Genomic DNA, 22,079 nt, shown 5'->3' with positions numbered 1-22,079 from the left:
CCCTTGCCTCAGGAGATTCTTGGGAACATCAGCGCCTGGGAACAGAGCTGAGCAACCCAATCCTACCTGGCCAAGGCACGGGGGTGCGCGGTTAGGGGTCCCCGTGAGGGTCGGTGCGAGGTGGTGTGCCCCACCGGCCCCTCTGCACCTTTCTCTGTCTTTCCGTATCTCCGTTCCACCGCCTCCTATACGCCGAATTCGCACTTGGCCTGCCTTTCCCATGCTGCCCTGAATGGATGTGGCATTTCCATCCCTCCATAGAGACCCCTTCTCCTGCCTTCCCAACAGCTCCCTCAGTGAAAGCTTAATCTGGGTTGCCTCAATCTCCGATCCCCGGGGTTAGCTGCCGTCACCCTCAGCAGGTGTTCATTCCCTCACCTAGCCATGGTCTCCCCTACCCCAGCCCGTACACCTCTAGTCGCACCCTCCGGATCGGCCGCTTCCACCTTCTTTCCCACGTGCCCTTCCACTCGGACGCCCCCTCCCCCACGACCCCCCTTCCAGTCTCGAGGAGTCTCGCGGCATTTCCCCGGGCGTTAGCCGAGCCGCCTCGGGTGTGGGGTGGCCTCGTAGAGCAGGGTCCCTCCCCAGCGGGCGGTGAAGGGGGCGCCCGAGCGCCGCAGCCGCAGGGAGGCCGGGGGCGCCTGCCCCGGCCCCGCCCCGGCCAGGCCCCGCCCACCGCGGGCCCGCCCCTCACTGGCCCCGCCCCCGCCTCGGCGGCCGCGCGTCCCCGGCAGGCCGAGCTGCAGGAGCCGCGGCGAGGAGGGGGGCGAGCGGGCTGCGCGGCCGCGGCTGCCGGGCGCTGGGCTGGGCGGCGCTTCTTCTCCTTTTTTTTTTTTTTTTTTTTCGCAATTTCCACTCGCGGGGAGCAGGAAACCCGGCGCAGCCGGGCGCAGCGGGCCGCGATGCAGCAGCAGCAACAGCAGCAACAGCAGGAATCACCCCGGGGCAGCAGCGGCAGCAGCAGCAGAGGCAGCAGCGGGCGGCGCTGAGCCGCCGCCGCCGTCGCTACTGAGGAGAAAGCCGGCCCAGCCGCCGCCGCGTTCGGACCCCTGCGCCCCGAGCCCTGATCCCGGAGCCCGACCCCCGCGCCCGCCTCCGCCAACTTTCACGCTGCCTCGGCGGCCCGGCCCGGCTCGACGCCAATGGGTGAGTAGGGGGCTGCCGGCGCCCCGGTGCCCGGGCGCCCACCTCAGCCTGAGGGCGGCGCGCCTGTCCCGGGACTGCGGAGTCGGGAGGGCGCTCCGGGGGCAGGGCCCCGGCGGTGACACCGCGGTGGGCACTCTGCCTACCTCGCGCACCCCCGTTCACTCCCACTCGCGTCCCTGCCGAGCCCGCGCGGCACCGACCGGAACCCCGCGGGGTCCTGGGTGGAGGATCGCGGGCCGGCCCGGGGCGGCTGAGGCTGAGGGATGCAGGGGGTGTGGTTGGTTCTTCGGGTGGGCGGGGAGAGTTTTGTCTTGGCCATTTTCTCGCCCCAGCGCGCCCTTCTCTGCGCTGAGGACGTGGGTAATGGGAGCTGGTGGGCTCCGGCCCTGCGCGGGGGTTCGCGTTGTCTGTCCCTGGCCCCGCCGCGGGGGAAGCCAGAATCTCGGGGTCTCGGCGCGGCCAGGGACCGAGTTGCGTTTGCTGGGGGACGACGTGGTGGTGGGGGGGGGGTGCGGGAAACGCCCCAGTACCCGGCTTGGCGTGCCATCCTCGGGTCCTGAGCGCCTGACGCGTCTCCCTTGGCGCCCCTCTTCTTCCCGGCCCCGACCCTCTCTCTGCCTGCCTTCTCTCAGCCTGGTGAGCTCTCCGCTGCGTGATGCTCAAAGGGCACTTCCTACATCCTCTAAGTCTGAAGGCTTGGGGAACTGGAGCCGGTGATCCAGTCCTCGATTTACTGGTGGAACATCAGTTCCAAGTAGGCAACTAACCATTAGGCCCCCTGGGTCCCATCTGGTGTAGACTGGCACATTGGAGCCACCTTGCCCAGAGGATGTGGCACCTTATTGGGCAAAGGACTTGTGATTGCCTGGGCGAGTAATTGTGTGGCCCATCCAGTTAATGTTCTTGCTGGCAGCCAATCTCTGTCTTTCATGCCTTTGGCAGATAATTTTAGGTGTTTCTAGGCCAGGCATAGGAAGGCTGTAGATGACGATAAATCATAATAAAGTGAGACCTTTCTGTGGGCAGGTAATAGGATTTGAGTAGGCGAGTCCAACAGTGATAGGTAAGCGGTCATAGGATGCTCCTGAAGACGGATGCAGTGGAAAAGGGGAGGTTTAACCCAATCAGTTGTTGACAGGCAGTTAAAATCCCATTTGTGGTCACTGCCATAAATGGTTTTCCTTTTCTAAAGTGGTGGCCATCCAATGGCCTCTCAGCTTCAATGTCACTTTTTTCTCAGTGCCCTTCTCTGGTCCCTGCACCACCTCCAGTCTATATTAGTTTCTCTGTCACCCTTCTCCTCTAGCACCTTTTTAAAAAGAGCGGTATTACATATTTATTTGAGTGTAACATTTATCTTCCCTACTGTAAGCTCCATGACTGTAGGGACAGAACTGCGTGGGTGCCGTTTTGCTCGGCGCTGTTTTCTTTGGTGCTTGGTATGGAGCAGGCCCTGAATAAATATTTATTGAATAAATGAATGAATGAGGGGGTATGAAACCCTCCTACTTGGTGGAAGACAAAATGCTTAGCTCAACACTCTTGTTTTGCTTTGCCATCTAATAAGATGATTTAGTTTATTATCAGAGGCATATACTTTAAACATTACTGATTACTTGAGTAACAGGTTGGTTTTTCCTGAGGTAACTGAAAGTGATTATTTTGATCACCTTTCCTTTTTTTGTGGGTCCCGAGAAGGTTGGACAAAAAAGAAGTTAGATCCAAATGTCTTCTCCTGTGGCTGGACTGTGCTTTCTGTATCTCAGTGGGAAGAGGAGTCCAGTTTAAGAAGAAACAGACCTGTTTATTATTCGAGTCTGAACTGTTTTCATTATCCAGAGCCTCCTAAGAAAATTAGAGACTGCTTCTGCAGTTTATAGTCCTTTCAAGCTTAATCTTTTTTTTTTTTTTTTTTTTTACTGTAACCATTACAAAAGGGAGGGGGTGCAGAAACTGATTTTCATTTGTTTCAGGTGTTACTGCTTAGAGGCGATAAGATTAAAATGAATGCTGTCATTTAATTATTTAAAATGTTTATAGTGGGGCTTAAGATGCCCATAGTTGTTTATGGCTAAAGATCGCCTGCTATTTTCTAAAGCGTCTTCAGCAGTGTATTTGGGATGAAGTACAGGTAGGTAACAGTTCATTCTGCATGTCTTCCGATGGGGCCACCTAACAGTGCCGTTTCTGAAGCAGGTGTGTGTGTACACACAGGCGCCGCCCCCTTCCCCATCCCGAAGTCTCCTTGGTTTGCAAAAGATTTGTTCAGTGTATCAGTTTGATACATTTGCGTTCTCACCTGGCCTGGGAATGATTTTTCTGTTGATGGCGAACACAGTAAAACTGTCTTATGTAGTCTTTAATCTGAAAAAAACCTGAAGTGAAGCCAGTTAGTTGTAAAATGGCCTCTTAATGGAAGCCCGCTCAGAATGTGCCCTCGGAACTTGCAGGCAGATGCCTACAGTGCCAGATACGGGCAGAGCCTCTTGTAATTATGATCACACAAATGTTAATGATCCCAATCTGTGAACAGTGAAAGATTTGCAAGCCCAGCAAATGATTTTTGTTTAGAAAACTCCAGAGTAACAACAAAGTTTGGACTGTTTTCAGCAATGTATTGTTTTGGTGAGAGATTGCTTTACGCTAAACTAAAGCAAAAATGAATGCAATGCATTGACCTTCACAGTCTAAAGTTAGAATTGGAAGAAAGACTCCACCTTTATCATTCATCACCTTTACTTTGCCCGTTCACGTCCATCAGGACACAGGCAGAACCTTGCTACCTTGCTGGTTGCACAGACCTTCAGTTCTTTTTGCATTACTGATATTTTCTCATCAGCTCTTATGTTTGAAATTGTTTTTTTTTAATGTTTATGTGTTTATTTTGAGCAAGCGAGAGAGAGAGAGAGCATGAGCAGGAGAGGGACTGAAAGAGAGGGAGAGAGAGGGGCTCCCAAGCAGGCTCCTCACTGCCCGTGCATAGCCCGATGTGGGGCTCAATCCACGAACCAGGAGAATCATGACCTGAGCCGAAAACAAGAGTCAAGACGCTTAACTGACTGAGCCACCCAGGTGCCCCTGAAATCGTTTTAAAGCAGGTTGCATACAGTGGCCAGCATTCATCCATTCATCCATCTATCCATCCGGTATTTATTGACCTCCTGCTTTGGGCCAGGCATTGTGCTAGGAATGGGTGCACGACACACATAGACCTGCCAGCTTAGGCTTTTCCGGCTAGTGGGAGAGGTAGGCCTGAGTGCGATACTCATGACAATATGCAGTTATAAGCCCTGGTAGGTCTCGTGAAAGGAGATTAGAGAGGGGCAATGTGATTTAGGTTGCAGAGGGGTAAGGGCAATGTCTTTGAGGAGATTGAGCTGAAATCTGAAAATTGGGTAGGAGTCATCACTGCCCTCCAGTACCCCCGTCAACACATCCGTAGTGGAACAAGAGGTTCTGCTCTCCTGGCAGCGACGGACAGCGTGCATCACGGGGAGCCTCGTTGGACAGGACCCCGCAGGACCCCGCGTAGGACTGGGCCTGTGGGAGGGGCTTTAGGGGAGTGTTTAAGGAAGCCAGGTGATCTCTGGATTGGATGCTGGCTGGAAGTGAGGGATTTCCACGGTAGGGGGTCTTCATGCATCTTCCCGAGAAGCAGGGAAGACCAGAGAAAGGCTGTGATGGGTAAAGGAGCAGCAGTCACTCCTATTGGCCAGGATTCGGGGATGTGTGGAGACTGTTGTGGTTTGGACAAGGTTCACTTGTTCTCCGTGTTCGGACAGGATTACAGAGTGGTCTTGTTTTTGTCTTGTCCCATCCTGGTCACAGAGTGGCCTTGTCTGATGTTGGTGTTCTGGGGAAATTGCTTGTTCAATGGGAGACTGCCCGGCCAGCTCCTGGCCGGCAGGGGCTGCTTTTCTGAGTTAACTAAGAGATAAATGGGGGGAGGGAAAAGGAGTCGAGGGTGGGGGAGGGGAGGAGAATGCCTTTCTAGGTATACTTTGTGGCTACTTCCTTAATACGGGCCAGCTCTAGTCTGGGGACTGTTCAACATTAAGCACAATGGACAACTGAAATGCCATCCCAGAGAAGGGATACAGAGTCACACGGAGCAAGCTGCTGAGAGCCAATAAGTCAGGATGGCTCTTAATGGGAAAGACGCAGGGCAGAAAAATACTGGAATCCTGGCATTGTGAGAGGAGAGTCTAATGCAGTGGTTCTCAAGAGTGTGGTGCCCCAGCATCAGCCTCCTTGGGATCTTGTTAAAGATACAAATTCTCTGGCCCCAATTCTGCCTACTGAATGATGAACTGGGGTGGGGTGGGGAGCCTAGCAATCTGTGTTTTAAGGAGCCCTCCAGGTGGTTCTGATGCATGGTCAAGGTCAGGGGTGGACCTTCTTGCCGTGCAGGTGAGAAAGCTGAGGTCCAGAGTATGTGGGTCACTGAAGGGTAGTACCTGGGCACTCTGGTCAAATATAAGATGCTGTTACAAGTGACACATGGCCTTAGAGAAGGAGAAAAATATGCTCCTAGTTCAGAACAAACCTCGTATGGAATCACTAGAACAGTACAGTGTTGATTCTGCCGTGAATCTAGTCCATGCCAGACCTCCAACACCCAGGCATTAGTGACACTAGCTGGCTCATCTCAGTGTCTCTTGGACTTTTACTGGAGTATCACATAGGCCTTCGCCATCATCCTTCTTTGCCCTCCGTCCTCTTTAGAAGGGACGTTACGATACATTGTTAGCATTGTTAGGGTTTTTGATCTTTGTTCCTCATTTTCTGTACCGGTACCTGTATTAGTTTCTGATTGCTGCTGTAATAAATTACCAAAAACTTGGTGCCCCAAAATGCCATAAGTTTATTGTCTTTAAAGTTCTGGAGATCAGAAGTCCAACACAGGTCTCACTGGGCTAAGATCAAAATGTGGGCAGGGCTGCATTCCTGCCGGAGGCTCTAGGGGAGAATCCCTTTCCTCGCTTCGTCGTTTCCAGAGTCTTCTGCATTCCTTGGCTCACGGCCTACTTCCATCTTCCAAGCCAGCCGTGGCCGGTCAAGTCTCTTTCATAGCACATCCCTCTGATACTGACTCTTCTGCTTTTCTCTTCCGTGTTGAAGGAGGGCAGGAACTGCATCACTTTGGTCGTTGTGTCCCTGTGCTGGCACATGGGAAGCCCCAAGTTAATATTGATTGAATGAATTATTTTTCCTAACCTTCTAGCTAACTTTATCCAGGTGTTTCTTGGACACCTCAAACAGAGCATGCTACACGCGGAGCTCAGCATTTCTCCTCCCCGTCCCCCACTTCCTGGAGGATATCACTGCCTTTCCCACCACTTCCATAGGTGTTCTCCTCTTGGTCTTGCCTCCTCTTCTTTCCCATCTCCTCTCTCTCCATTCTTTCCAGTGTACAGTCAAGCCCAAATGTTTCTGGAATGCTTTAGAAACATTTCTGCAGATGCTTTAGATCCTGAATGCCTTAGCAAAGCCTTTGGGGAGCTTGGCGGCCACGCCTGCCTTTTTTCCATGCTTGTTCAGGCCTCTGAGCCTTTGCCGTGCAGTTCCTTTCCATTCATGGGGAAGGGATTTCATTCTCTTCTCTGCCTTGTAGTCCCTCTGTGTTAGTTTCCTCTTGCTGCTGTGATAAGATTCTACAAACTCAGTGGCTTAAAACAACATAAATTTGTAATCTTACACTTCTGGAGGTCAGAGGTCCAAACTGGGTCTTACTGGGTTGATATCAAGGTGTGGGCAGGGCTGTGTTCCTTCTGGAGGCTCTCAGGGAGAGTCCATTTCCTTGCCTTTTCCAGCTTCTGGAAGAAGCGCTCACGTTCCTTGGCTTGTGGCCACATCACTCTAACCTCTGCTTCTGTCTTCACATCTCCTCTTTTACTCTGAACTTCCTGCCTTCCTTTTATAAAGACCATTGTGTTCTATTGGGCCTACCTGGGTAATTCAGGCTACCCTCCCCATCTCAAGCCCCTTCGCTTAATCTGTCCGCAAAATCCTTTTTACCACAGAAGGTAACATTCACAGGTTCTGCGGATTCGGATGTGAGCGTCTTTGAGGGGCTGTTAGCAGCCTGCCACACCCCTTGTTCATCTTTTGAGGCCTGCTCCGAAGGGTGCTATATAACATGTCGTCTTGTATTAAGTCTGTTCATCTCTGACAGGGTGTCCCCAACTACATTGCCCTGGCTCATTGCCTGGCACACGGGAAGTGCCATATGTTACTGAATGAATGAATGAGTAACCCTTTCACCCAAGTATGGTTACTGCTTGAAATTCTCCTAGGCTATTGGCTGCCAGGAGTGTGTGTGCAATTCTGTAAGATCCCCCAGGCACGGTGTGCTGACAAGGTCTGTTTGCCGACAGTTCATGGTGGCCCGCACTGCGGTGGATGAGAAGGGTAACACCACATGGCGTGTGGCTTCGACAAAGAACTGCAAGTTCAAGATGGAAAATTCTCTCTGGCAGTGGTTCTCAACCGGGGGCGATTTTGCCCCCCAGGAGGACATTTGGCAATGTTTGGAGACGCTTGGTTGTCACAGCTGGTGGGGGAGGGCAGGCTGCTGGCGTCTGGGGGCCAGGGGTCGGGGATGCTGCTACACATCCTACAATGTACAGGACAGCCCCCCAATGGTTATCCAGCCCCCAAAGTTGGGGCAGCCTGCTCTGAGCGTTACACAGATGGTTGAAACACCGTTTCCTTCCTTCATCATCAGCTGCTCCGGACACAAGGTTTCCTCTGGAGCCACAGCCTTTGTTTTATGAATAAACCCAGAAGTCACTGGAAAGCAGGGCTCTTTGGCATTCTTTCACCATTTTGTTCTGTGAGTAGAAAGTGTCTTAACACAGCTCATTGCGTCTCTTCTGTCAATCCCTGGGTTGCAGAGTTGTTAAACTTATTTCTCCCGTGTTTGGGTCCCCTGATGTTTTGCCTTCCTGGTGGGATGTGCTTGTGTGCCGGGTGGCAGATGGTGGGTCCTTCTGCCACTCACACATGGGTCTCTGGAACTGAAGTGCTAGAAAGGTCCTTGGCAGTCATGGCAGCCCACACCATCAGATGATGGAACTGAGACTCTGAGAGGCAAAGTGCATGGTCCCCTAGCTGCAGGGCCCGGCTCCCTTTAAATAGGAAAGAGCTAGCAACTTATATAGGTAGGCGCTCAGTAAATATCAGGCTCCTGCTTCCCCCATTGAAGCTCTTTCTACTAGCTGTTTCCTTGGTAAATTAAAAACAAAACAGCTTTATTGAGTTATAATTCACATATCTTACAATTCACCCATCGAAAGTGTGAAGTTCAGTGGTTTTTGGTATATTACGATATTAATTTTTAAAATCATGGTAATATGGATATAACAAAATTTGCCATTGCAACCATTTTTAAGTCCGCAGCTCAGCGGCGTTAAGTACATTCGCAGTCTTGTGCACCCAGCACTACTATCTATTTCGAAAAGTTTTTCATCACCCCTTCCTGGCAAGTTTCTAACTTGAAGCATAGAATCCAGATCCCCTGGGGGTTCCTGGCTGCCCAGGCATTTTGGAGAACACTTGGTAGAAGTCCAAGGGTCCCAGTTGAGATTCCAAAGGAATACAGGAAGAGGGAAAGTATGGTTTTGCTGTTTTTACATGTGTTTGGTCACCGTCTCCTTTGGGAGGCACTTCAGTTTGACTCTGTCCCTCCAGCCACCTCCCTTGGTTACATCCCTCTCGTCGTCTTGGGGGAATTGTGAATATCCTTTTCTATCCTGAAGCATTTGTGAGTTAGTTGCTTGGGTAACTTCCTTGGCAATTACTGGGATTCATCAGGATATTTCAGTCACGGGAGAAAGCACTGCACTGCCAAACTGACCCCTCCAATCCACACGTAGAGAGTCGAGAGTTGCATGTTTCTTTGCCTGAATTCCTTTAGCTGGCAAAGGTATGCGGGCACCCCGGGTGATTATGAGAAGTTGGTTTTCAACTTGATTGTTATTGTATGGGTAAATATCTTGCAGGAAAGCCAATAGTTTTCATTAGGGGACACTTCAGCAAAGCAAAATGTATCTCGTGGACCTTCCTGGGGTGATAAACTGTGCTATGTTTAGCTTCGGGAAGAAAAAACACTAATAACCAAAAAAAATCCTCACTAATATTTGTCCTCACTGAACTGCATTCAGTTGGCAAGAAAAGCCCAGTAAAGGCCTTAAGCTGATTTCCTTCCAGTGGCCATGGAAGTGGTGGGGCCACCGCAGGAGGCTGGCCTGCCCCCAGGTGAGGGACAGAGTGGCAAGATGAAGTGCTATTCAGTTCATACTGCTGTTCTTTCCTCAGTGTCTTGGATTAAATGCTATAAATGTTGACGTCTCATTAATTACTCATTTTGCTTAACAAATTTAAGTCTTTAAGCACCGGAGTACAGCATGTATAGACATTTTAAATCACCATCTCCTTAGATTTCAACTATTTATCAGTCGGTATGCAAACACCAGCCCTTGTGTTTTTGCTGGATTTTTCTAGACTGTTCTAGACTTGGAAGACTTGGGGCCCTGTTCTAGGTCTGGTCCTCTGGGGCTGCACTAGTTTTATCCATCACACACCCACTCCCTGTGTGACAAGTCTTTAATTAGCTTAGTGTCCTCCCTAATTATTCCAGCTAGTTCTCATTTTTGTGCCTAGAGCTCAAAGGAGGTGCTTAAATGTTGTTTTGGATAAGAACTGGGAAAGGCCTTCTTGGCTTTGCTGTCCCCTCTTCTTAGCCGGCTTCTTCACGGATATTCATTTTCTTCACCAGACTGTTCTGGACGCTACCTTCTGCTTGAGCATTTTACATGCTAGCTTCTGAGTAAAATTCATTTGACATGAATGGCTTCATAAATGGGCGTTGCGTTTCTCCTGTTGTGATCATTCAGAAATCGAAACCCCAAACCCCTCTTCATAACAAACAAAATGGGATCATTTTTCACTTAACCAGTGATTTCTCACTGCCCCTTTGTTCTCCATAAAATATTAGATGGACAACAGACGTGTCACCCCAAATACAGTCCGTCAGGTAGCTCATTGTTGACCCTTGAGCAGGTTGGGCCGAGCAAGTGGTGGGGAATTGATGGTGATGTTTTAGCTTAATTGCTGCCTTTGTCAGCAAAGAAATGAAAAGAAAGTACTTAGCTGGGGGGGAGGGGGGGCTGGGTCTGGGGAGAGAATGGGAGTAGGGATGTCCCCAGTGGAGGACACAATTTGCACAGGGAAGGAGTTCACCTGTTTGTTGGGGATTGAGACTATAGCTATTTGCTGGGGGAATTTTCAAAACATTTTTAAATGTAATTTCATTTTTTCTGTAATGAAAAGTGCTCACAATGACACGTCTCTTTCTGAATCTCAGCCCTCCAGTTCTCTGGTGATTCTTCCCCCGTCCCGTGACCAAGGCTGTCTGTGTTTTATTTCTCCCAAAATCTTCCAGGCAGAGTTCATGCGTGTAGCAGCGGACGTGTATTTCTGTTATTTCTCCCTCCTTCTATGCGATGAGGTCATGGTTAATCGCAGATAGGAGAACTTCTGTGTAGCTGGTGGCTTCCTCCACTAGGGATGTGCACCAGAACTCTATGTCTGGGTCCTCCTTGTCTGATTTTGGTGGACCGATGGGCATATTTTGGAAGAGCTCTCTAGGAGAATGTGCTGTGTACTCCTGAGTCTCAACTGATCTAGGTTTCTTAACTGGTAGAAACTTTGTCCTGGATCTTAACTGATCGAGACCACGCTTCTTAACTGGGTTAGGACTCTCTCCTGCTTCATATTGCAGACGTGCAGTAAGGACTTTCTTCAAGTGAGGAGGCGAAGCAGAGCCTGTTACCTGGAAAGGAGGGCTTATTACAGGGTCACAGGGGCCTCTCTTGCACCCCAAGGGTCCCAAGAAGCCCCAGAACCAGGGATGGGTTAACTGCCCCATGTGCCATCTCACCTTCTCTCCTCCCCTCCTCCCTGCCCCTGTCCCCTTTCTTCTCTCTGCGCATTTCATTCATGGGGCATGTGCCACAGTTCCAGCCGCTTGTTAAGAGTGACTTGATTGTTCATTCCAGTTCCAAATTCCCAGTAGCCAGGCTGAGCCCACTGGAGTCCATGTCGCTCCCGAAGATACACAGGTGGTTGCTGTGGGCCCACTTCTAGGAGGAGAAGGACCTACCTGGTTCCAGTCCCCTGATCTGAATGAAGCCCTGTCCTGGGAGCAGTGCTTGGTGAGATGGGGGTACCTGGGGGCCACTCTTGGGGCGTGCACTATATACAAGGATGCTTGAAAGCCGTAAGCCAGAATATCTGAAAGTGCCCTGTTGCCCATTTTCTCTTGACAAAGGGGTGATGAGTGTGAGGTGGTGCTAGAGCCTTTGACATTGTCCCATCCATCTTTGGAGCCCCTTTCGTAAGGCTCCCCTGAGGAAGGGCTCCTGGCCCTGTCAGGCACAGTTGTGCTTCTGAGTGATTAATGGGGTTATTTTTATCCTTTGATACCCCAATCGTGTAAAAAAGCGTAGATGTGACTTCGGAGGCATTTGGATGGGTTGATGATAGCACACTGTGGGGGTGGGGTACAGTTGTGACACTTTCTGGCTCTTTTAGGGAACCTGTGGGTTCTTAAATGGAGGAAGAGATGAAGACATTGTGAAAAACAGCCACTGCCTGGCAAGGTAACCACCCAGTCAGAGAGATGAAGGGGAAAGGGGGCAGGGGACTGTCATCCAAAGTCTGGCGGGCTACCTCTGTCCAACCTCATGCCTTCTCTCCTCTCCACTTTTCTCCCCCACCCTTTCTCGGTCCCGTCGGCCATCTCTCATCCCTCACCACCCCCACCCACTCCATCTCTCCCTTCTACCCTCCCTGCCTCTTCCCTTCACATTTCCGGGTTGTCTCTCTCTTCCTCTGCTGCCTTCCAAGTAACCCCTCTTCCCACCTTCCCCCACCTTCTCCCTGCCACATTCTCTCCCTCCTAACTTCTCTTCCCTCTCTTTTTTCTTTGTCCCCACCCCTTCCTGCCCCCCCCAGCACCTTCTGTCTTCTCCTCCCCCACCTTCTCTCTTCTCCCACCCTCCATGTCAACCCCCACCCTCTGTCTTCACCCCTCTCCCCATACCTTCCCTTTACTCCTTGCTCTTTCCCCAATTTTCTCTTCCCTCAGACCCTCTCTGTCTGACCTTTGCTGTCTGTCCACCGATCCCCCATCCCCCCACCCTCTTCTGACCCTCCCTCTCTCCCACTCTTTCTCTCCTGCCCTTCCCTGGGGCCCCTCTCTTTTTCCTCCCTTTCTCCTCTGCCTTTCTTTCCACCTCTTCACCGCCCCCTCCTCTCTCTTCCTCGCCCCTCCTCTCCATCCCTCTTCTCACCCACATTCACCCTCCTGCACATCCTGCTTCTCCACGTCCCTGCCTTTCCCTGCCCTTCTTACTGATCCCTCTTTTGCCTCTCTCCACTTCCTCCTCCCTCTCTTTTCCCACCCCTTTCCCTCCCATCTCCTCCCCAGCACCTCTTCCTCTCTTTCCTCCTGGCCAGCTCTCTCTCTCTCTCTCTCTCTGTCTCCCTCCCCCAACTCCCATTCACTGTCGAAACCCTTCTTCTCACACCCCTCCCATTGCTTCCTCAGAGCCCTCTCCCACTGCCATTGCCGGGGCCTCTGGACTTTCTGCCAATGTCACCAGTGCACCGTCCACCATCGCCACCTCCTTTGCTCAGTAAAAGTAGTGTAGCCGGTGAGACTGGCTTTTATTCAGAGCAGTCTAAGGTCACAGAGGCCACACGAGGAGGTGTGGTCCCCCGGGGAAGAAGAAACCTTTGAAGAGTGGTCCCTGGGAGGGCCTTGGGAGGAGCTCCCGCCATCTCTGGGGGAGGGGGTGGGGCGCAGGCTCACCATCTCAAGGGAGGGGCTCACCTTCCAGCACCTGCACGGAGGGGGTGGATTCTAGGCTGTTTCTTCTTCTAGCTCCAGTGTTCTTGAACCTTACATTTTTTTTGTTTATAAATATAGCGACTGTGTTATAGGATTTAGAAAATAAGAAGCAGGAGAATTTGAATTGGCGACCCATACTGTACTCCGATACAACCACTGTCATTTTATTTTGGTGTGGGTCTTTTTAGGCTTTTTGCTATGGATTTGTAGCTATATGCGCATGGATTGTAATAGATATAATTGTATGGCCTGGTGTTTATTTACCTTCATAGTCATCTTTGAAGCCAGTATTTTTAGTTGCTGAATATCTGACTTCTGGATCTCGATTTATGTCACCATTTCCCTGTCACTTGAGCATTTATGTTGTTTCCATAATCTTGATATTATAAATAGGGATGTGACGGACATAATTTTCCTTTTTGTCCTTTAAGGAATTCAGGTTGTAGGCAGGGTGACGTTTTGTATCCATTCTTTATTTCCATCACCCTCTGAATGACTAGAATGGCCGATGATGATGATAACGAAGAGGACTTGAGTCCATGGGGATTAGTGCATGTGGATCGGTGGGATGCTTGCTGTCCCTGTGCTTGCTTTCAGTTTTAGTTCAAGAAACTATGTGCTCATATGGCTTCTTATCCCTTCTCCACTATATGTGCTTCCATCCGTGTGTGTGTGTGTGTGTGTGTGTGTGTGTGAGAGAGAGAGAGAGAGAGAGAGAGAGGGAGACAGAGACGGGAGAGGTGGGAGAGAGACACCTCTGAAGGAGACTGCTGCGAGGCTTTCGTAGTCCACAGCACTGTACCCTTTCCAGTGTACCATTTTGAGGTGATTAATCCTGGTTTAGCATTCAAGTGTGAGATTAGGGTACACACAGTGAAAGGTGAAACCCTTGGGAGTTTGGTTCCTTCTCTTTCTTTTCCCCTTCCCTTCCTCCTTTGACTTCGTGCCCTGGCTGGCATTGAAAGGAACTTTGTTTCCCAGAACCTTATGGAAAACTGTGTCCTGCAGGCCCTGGGTCCTCAAGGTGACTCTATATTTCTCTGGGATATGGGTCTAAGTCCCGTGCTGACGAAGGAAATATCGTGGCTGTAATAACCCCTTTGTGGTTTCTGAGCTTAGCTTTGTGTCATTGTCATACGCTCCCCTAAAAATATTATGCTTTTAGCTTCAAACAGTGCAAGGTAAGGCTGGTTAGAACCCCAGGATCCAGGCTAGAAGAACCATCTCAAAGCCTTGGCTTCATGATGCATCAGTTTCGTTAACGAACAGCATTGTGCTAAGCATGTATTCCTCAGCCGGCAAGTATATGCCATATGTCAGCTCATGTACCTGGCAAAAAATGAGTTGAGTATTTATGATGCCCTCTCAGGGGCAAGTTTCTGTGAAAGTTCTAAACTTCATGATAGTACATGATGGAGAGAGAGCATTGGTGACTACCCTGTACCACACACTTTCTCCCTTTGTTACATTTTCAGATTGTGAACATAAACCAGCCCGTACTGGTAGAATAAACAAGACAGTTGACTCAATATTGCCATATACTGGAATTCAATTAAATTCTACAAGTGTTTATTGAGTGCCTGTTAAGTGTAAGATTCGATAACCAGAGGAACTCAGAGATATCTAAAGTTCCGCTCAGTGACACATTTTAGTTAACTTTCATTTCCCTTAGTGGGAGGGAGCCTGTGATGTGATTATTTCATGAACCACACAATGAAATCAGCAGTTAAACCAAAGGCTGTTGGTTTGAAGAGAGTCTCTTTATCCAGAAAGAGGAAAGGTGTTAATTTGAGGAACACGCATCAAGTTAGAAGACAACTTTCTGAGATCCGACGGTGTTTAGTCGGTCTCTGAACCTCCCTCCACCCTGGAGATCTAGAGAGAAACCAGATAGAGCAGCGTTTCTCAAATGAGTAATGTGGAAGGCCCCTTGACAGGGAAAGTGGTTTCCAAGAATTCCTATTTTGTCTTAAATGTTTGAACGTGTTTGTTAGCTTTTATTTATTTATTGCTTATTGTGGTCAACTATGAGTGACATAAAATTGACCATTTTTTACCATTCTCGTGTATAGTTCAGTGGCATTAAGTGCATTCACACTGTCGTACAACTGTCACCACCGTCCTTCTCCAGAGCTTTTTAATCTTCCCCACCTGAAACTCCATGCTTCTTAAACACTAACTCCCCCCACCTCCCCCTCCTCCAGCCCTGGCAACCAATTATTCTCCTTTCTGTGTCTGTGATTTTGACCCACTACAGGTACTTCATGTAAATGGAATCATCCCGTATTGGTCCTTTTGTGACTGGCTTATTTCACTTGGTGTAAGGTCTTCAGGGTTCATCCATGTTGTAGCCTGTGCCAGAATTTCCTTCCTTTTTAATTGCCTTAAATTTTAATAACGGTAGTACTGGAAAATCCAGGCACTTAGCTAGATATAAGCTCCTTTTGGCTTTTAGCTCATTTGTAAGTATAAACCTGGCACAGATTTGCAAATTAAGTATAAATTAACCCAATAGAGCTGAAATCAACACTAATAGGAGACATGATGGTGCGTTTCAGAAATGACGTTGTTGCTGGTGATGTGACACGGTCATATCTGCTTAAAGTGGCACGGTCTTTTGAGTTCACTTGCCTCTCCCTTCTCTTTTGTCTTTTCACACTATGGTGAGAATCCGTCCTCCACAGGCCTTTTCACTTCACGCGATGCCTTCAAAACAGTTCGGAAAGTGATAAGGTATTTAATACACACAAGACTATATGTAATGTGGATGGTGTCAAGAGTCATTATAAAATAGATACTCAGAACCCATTCCCTCAGGTGCACTCTGGCTCAGTCCTCTGTCCCTGCCTTCTCTGGAGGAGAAGACCATCATGGGTCTGGTTTTTGTTGTTTTGTTTTTTTTTTTTAAAGTAGGCTCTGTAGAGCCCAGTGAGGAGCCTACTTAAAAAAAAAAAAAAAAAAGCCCAATGCCGGGCTTGAACTCATGACCCTGAGATCAAGAGTCGGACGCTTAACCGACTGAGCCGCCCAGGCTCATGGACATCATGGGTCATCATGGGTCTTTTTTAAAACATCATCATTCCCTTCTTCTTTAACAAATAGTTTTAGCATTTCCACATACATCTCCTAAAAACATGTTGTCTGGTTTTGCTTGGTTTTAGTTTTTTTTTAAACTGGCACCAAACTGCACAGAGACTTGTGATTTGCTTGTTGTCTCTCATTTTATAGTTTGTGTATTTATTATTGTATATTTATCCTTTCTCCTAGTGGTGGACTTTTCATCGCTTCCGGTGTTTTGCTACTATGAGTGGACTGCCTATTACCATTTAATAGATGTCTCTAGGTACACGTGTAAAATATGTTTTTTAAAGGCGTATAGCAAGGAGTGATTTTGCTGGCTTTCAAGTTGCTGGATTTCCGAAGTGGTTGTACCAGAATATTCTCCCAGTGAATGAGTGGATGAACAAACTAATGAATGAAGAAGAGAACATATTTATTGAAGGAGAGAGTATATGAGCTTTAGAAGAGAACACCACATTGGTTTTCAAAGTGTGTAATCTCAGAGTGTAAACATTTCTGCTGTTCCCGTGTCCGCCGACGTTTGGTATCCCAGATATATTAGGGCTTAGGCTAAGTGGCTGTCACAGAGACCCCAAGATAGCATAGCTGTCTATTTTCCTCTCGGGCGACTGCCTGCTGACCCCAGGACTGTTGAGGATGAGTGAATGGCTTTGCTCTGCAGGGTCATCGGGGTCAGGTTCCTTCTGTCTTGTCGCCCTCTCCACCTGTCATAGGGCGTTACCTTTGTGGCGGCGTGGTAGGAGCTGGCTCACCTTCCCTGGTCTGCCTTCCGGCCCAGGGCCCCAGGCGAGAGGAAGGTGGAGGGTGAGCAGCTCCTCTCTTTAAAGGACGTGACTTGGAAACTGTCATTCCCCAGCACAGCCCATTGGTGAGAATTTAGCTACAGTCTTAGCCCTAGCTGCAGGTGGGTCTGGGGGATGTGATTTCCACCTGGCCGGCCGCGTGCCCCCCACACCACATTTGGAGGTATTAATTTCTTATTCCTGCTGTAACAAATGACCACAAACTTAATGGCTTAAAATGACACAGAATTGTTGTCTTCTAGTTAGGGAGGTCAGGAGTCCACGATGGGTCGGCAGGGTTGCGTTCCTTCCGCAGGCTATAGGGCGGGATCTAACCCCTGCCTTTTGTAGCTTGTGGGGGCCGCTACGCTCCTTAGCTAATGGTCCCTTCCTCACCTCAGTCGCACCCCCTCCTCTGTCCTCACATCCTCTCTGGCTCATCTGCTTTCCTCTTCCATGTTTTAAGGCCCTTGTGATGACGCTGGGCCCACCCAGGTAATCCAGGATAATCTCCCCATCTCAAGGTCCTCAGCTTCATCTCACCTGCAGAGTCCTCTCTGCCTGGTTAGGTAACATATTCACAGGTCCTGGGAATTAGCATAGGGACACGTTTGGGGGTGCCATTACTCTACCGTGGAAGGAGGGAAGGGTTCTGTTTCTCAAACGAAGAGGGGGATACTGGGAGGTACTCATCAGTCTCTGCTGCATCATATGGCTGCACTTTTGCCAATCTCATGGCTGTGGGTGTATTTTGAAAGTGTTAAATCGTCAGAGCTGGTGAACTTTCTGAAGACGGGATTTCATTCTCTTACCTTGTGATTCCCAGGGTTCACGTGTCTAAATAACGACAAAAGCAAACTGTATATTGGAGGTCTAGTTTTTTCCTCACGAGTGTCCATGCCCTCCGTCTGTCTTCCGTTTGCCGCATTCCTTTTGTGAAGGCCATTTCCAACCGCTGGCCTGCTTGTAGTTTCCTCAGGGAAGCCCACGGAGCAGCCGCCATCACTAGGATTAAATACATGGTGTGTATTAGGAGCGTGGCACAGAGTAGGGGCTCAGATGAGTTACCAATAAACAGCCAAAAAGGCCCCACTAGCACACTGTGCCAGAGCCCTTAGATATGTGAGACCCCCTCATACATTCTGTGCATGTGGTAGGTGCACTGATCATACTCCCCTATCCCACTAGCTTTGGGCCCCCCAGCTTTTGTGTCCCATCTGTTTTCTGTGTGTGTGTGTGTGTGTGTGTGTGTGTGTGTGTGTGTGTATGAAAGAGAGACAGATAGAGACACACAGATTTTTTGGGGGTGTGTTTTATAGACTGAATGTTTGTGTCCCCACAAAGTTAATATGTTGAAACCCTAATCTCCAATGAGATGGCATTTGGAGGTCAGACTTTTTAAAAATAAATGTTTATTTATTTTAGAAAGATTGAGAGAGAGAGTGAATGTGAGCGGGGAAGGGGCAGAGAGAGAGCGTGACAGAGGATCTGAAGCAGGCTCTGCACTGACAGCACTGAGCCCGGTCTGGGGTTCGAACTCACAAACCAAACTGTGAGATCATGACTTGAACCAAAGTTGGACACTCAACCAACTGAGCCACCCAGGCACCCCTGGAGGTGGGACTTTTGGGAGGTAATTAGGTTATGAGAGTGGAACCCTCGTGAGGGAGTTAGTGCCCTTATCAGAAGAGACCGAAAAGACCTTGCTTTCTCCCCCTCCCCCTCCCTCTCCCCCAGACACTGTATATGGATGCCAGGAAGAGGGTTCTCACCAGAACCTGACGTGCTGGCACAGTGATCTTGGACTTCCAGCCTGAAGAACCGTAAGGAGTAAATGTTTGTTGTTGAAGTTACCCAGTGTCTGGTGTTCTGGTTAGAGCAGCCCATGCCAACTAAGACAGCATGGAAGAGAGCGGTGAACGTGAGAACTCTGGTGTATCTGTCAGTCCCGGACTTTGTCTTTGGTGGAAGACTGCAGATGTTTACAGCAGTGTTGGTAGTTACACAGAAGTTTTGGAATAAAACTCAGAAGGATCTGAAATTACACATTTATTCCTTCTATCAGAACGGCACTTGTTGGGATGAGCACTGGGTGTTGTATGGAAACCAGTTTGACAATAAATTATATTAAAAAAGAAATAAAATAATAAGAATTCAGCCATTTATATGAAGAAAAAAAAGGAATGTAGAAATAATATGAAAACAAATGCCTCCAATGAATTCACAATGTCTTAAAATGGTGTGCTGAACTGAGTTGCCTGGACTGAGGTTGGGTGCTGGGAACACTGGGCTTCTGAGTAGTATGGTTGTGGAGAGGGTCTGTACTATAGATGGTGTTCTGGAAATTCAGTGTAGAAAATGATCTTAAGATTGTTAGGAGCTGTGAGAGCCACATCAGATCTCATCGTGGCCTGTGGTGTTTTACAAGTCTCAAATTGCTACTGTTTGGGAATCTGGTTGATATTTCCATAACATCTCAGATCCCTAGCTGCTCTTTGAATGTTCCTGTCACAACTAGCAGGGTTGGTACGTTGTTTTTCATCTGATAACCTTGGTCCCACCATGTCTCTGCCTGGCCCATGAGTGAGAAATGCGAATAGTTTCCAGTATCCCAGGCTCTTCCCATTCACCTGAGCTGTAATTTGAGCACCACAACACCACCAGTGCCTGCTGCACTTTCTTTAGGCTTGGGTCTCGTCATTGACCTTGGTGCTGACGTGTGTGTTGGCTCTATGCTGGCTGTGCCATGGGAGCTGGTGTTTTAAAATAGATTGTCCTGTCAAGAGCACCCAGGTGGTGGACCTTCAGTGGTAGGGAGAGCTATTTAAAGGCGTAGCATGACTGGAGTGTTCTGAACCAACCCAATGAGGGATGTCTTTCAGGGGCCAGATGTAGATAAGTGAGACCAGGGCCAGTTTGGGGAATGCTGTGGGAAAGCAAGTTTCTCCACTCTGAGAGGAGGCAGGGGTGGCGGTGGGGAGCAGTAGGGAGGAACAGGGAGGTGGAGTGGGCTCTCATCTGATTTCTGTGCTAATTCGGGTCCTCCCCATCTCCCCACAACGGGAAAGCTTCTTTCAGGAATGTTTTTTTCTTTGGCTATCCATTGCTTCCTTCAGATAACGGAGGGCTAAGTCAATAGTGTGTCAAATTTTTGTGCACCGATTATTGGATATAAGGTAGGGAAACCTTTCTGCGGTGATGACTTAGGAGTCTATGGTACTCATTAGTCTTTAGCTGGCTCCAACAGCACCATTCTGGGCACTTCCCCATGGCCCCCCTGCTCTCCCTGGGCTCTGCTCAGTCTTTGCCTTATTGTCCTTCCATATTGTCCTAAGCTCTGTCCTGTGAAATCCTGGCCTTCAGCCTGGAGCTGATGAGTTCTTGCTTAGGACGTAGAAGGGAATAGCATGTTCGGCTAAAATAATTCATGCATGCTACAGTCGTGTTTTAACTTTCCTGGGTCAATACTTATGAATGAGAAGAAACCACCAATTGAGGATGAGTTACTGATTTTTGAGGGGGGGATCATGAGATGTCTTATTTACCTTTGCTTTACTTGGTCTGCTGGAAAAATGTAAGGAAATCCGATTTGTTGTAGCCAGACCATTCCATCTTCCTCTTCCTCCCTCTCCACTGCTAACTCGGATGTGGATACCTCCTAATGCACAGGAGAAGAGTCACTGCTTGAGGAGAGGGCACTGGGCACGTGCTGGCTCAGGAAGCCCCACCAGTTACTGCAGGGACCCCACAAATCATGCTCCGTGGACTGTAGTTCCTTTGGCTCCAAGGCAAAGAGCACGGTCGCCTTCTCCACACTGATGTCCCTGTATCTGGCACGGTATCACAGCCAGAATGAGCAGCTAAAGAAAAATATTTGTTGAATGAGTGAAAACAACATATGATGTATGACTCTAAAGTCTCTTTCCCCAAACGGGGCCGGAAATTGGTACCTAATGGTATCGCATAGTCACATCTCCTTCGCGCATCGCAGACAGGTCAGGAGCAGCTGAGAAAGCCATTGCTGCTCAGCCTTCCCTACTCTCGGCCCAGTCATTTTGTAAGGTAGAGTCACACGTTTGGATGCATTTCTGTTTTGAAAGATCCAAAGAAATAAGCAAAAATGATCCATGGCGCGGTCCGTAGGAGAATTTTGGCTGCACGGCAGCGTTTGTGCCCCGACCACTTGTACTGTACATTCAAGAATCTTCCTGTGGCCCTTGATTAGCCATTATCGGGCATCTCTTTGCATTGAACTTGAGAAAAGAGCAATGATTGGTTGGTTCGGGGCGCCCTGTGTCGGTAGGGCAGCCGGCACGCTGGCTTACTTTACCGTCTCCCAAGTTTCCTTGCTGTGAGTCTGCCACAGAAGAAATCTACTTTTTCTTAGTTGTGGCCAGCATTCGGGCTTGCCACACTTCCTCCTGGGGACACAAAGAAGTGCACGCCTGTGCCCCGCGCTGTGCACAGGCGATTTGAGATAAGGGGGCCAGTGTGCTCCTTTCTGCAGGCTGCCTCTCACCCTGCATTTAGGGAAGTGTCGCTGGCCCGCTGTGTGCCCTGCAACGGGATGTTTTTCTTCTCTTTTCCTCTTGCTGTACGTTATCTTTAGCCTGAACCGGTCCCTGGTGTTTTGCTTCAGGATTTTCTTTGTCCCTAGGGAGTAATTGCTTAGAAAATGCCCTCTTGTCAGAAACTCGAAGTCTCCAATACCATGATTTGGTAGCAGAAACTCTTCTGTCATTTGGCTTAATGTTTTAAGTGTTGCTAATGGCTAAGAGCTGGCAGCGTGATGGTGGGTCCCTTTGGAAGCCAGTTGGGCCAACTGGACTGTCGGCTGTCCACTTTTGTCAGTGTGGGAATGCTCACTTGGGGACCAGCCCACTTACCAGAGGCACTCCGATCTTTTAATGCTTTCGTGCTTTGGAGAATTATAGGAGCCATATGCTGCTTCACAGGTAAGCGAGACTTGCTAAAAATAGAGCTTAAATGGCCCACTGTTGTGGCATTGGAAATAATGGCTTTTTATTTTTAGGCCGGCCTTTGTTAGCCCTCACTCCTCTCAAGCTTGGGTAATAGGAATCACAGAGCAAGACTTTTGTCAGTTGGACACTGTTAGAGTTTGAACCCTCACTCCCAGCCAGTTGGAAAGA

General features: G+C 49.1%; 1 protein-coding gene across 1 annotated transcript in view; it reads left to right on the top strand.

Annotated features, from left to right (window-relative positions):
- Positions 1 to 906: 906 nt before the first annotated feature.
- The window catches only part of SH3KBP1 (SH3 domain containing kinase binding protein 1), a 334,904-nt gene continuing 313,731 nt past the window's right edge, over positions 907 to 22,079 (top strand). Inside the window, exon 1 of the mRNA XM_047075975.1 lies at positions 907 to 1,149. Within this exon, the coding sequence (XP_046931931.1) occupies positions 1,146 to 1,149 (4 nt within the window). The 5' untranslated portion in view covers positions 907 to 1,145. The remainder of the gene's footprint in view (positions 1,150 to 22,079) is intronic.

The sequence above is a fragment of the Lynx rufus genome, unplaced genomic scaffold (genome assembly GCF_022079265.1).
Source record: "Lynx rufus isolate CCGP_SWC_20201006 ecotype Redwood Valley unplaced genomic scaffold, mLynRuf1.p SCAF_14, whole genome shotgun sequence".
Lineage (NCBI taxonomy): Eukaryota > Metazoa > Chordata > Mammalia > Carnivora > Felidae > Lynx > Lynx rufus.
Note: the sequence above shows the minus strand (reverse complement) of the source record. Positions and strands in the feature narration are given on the sequence as shown.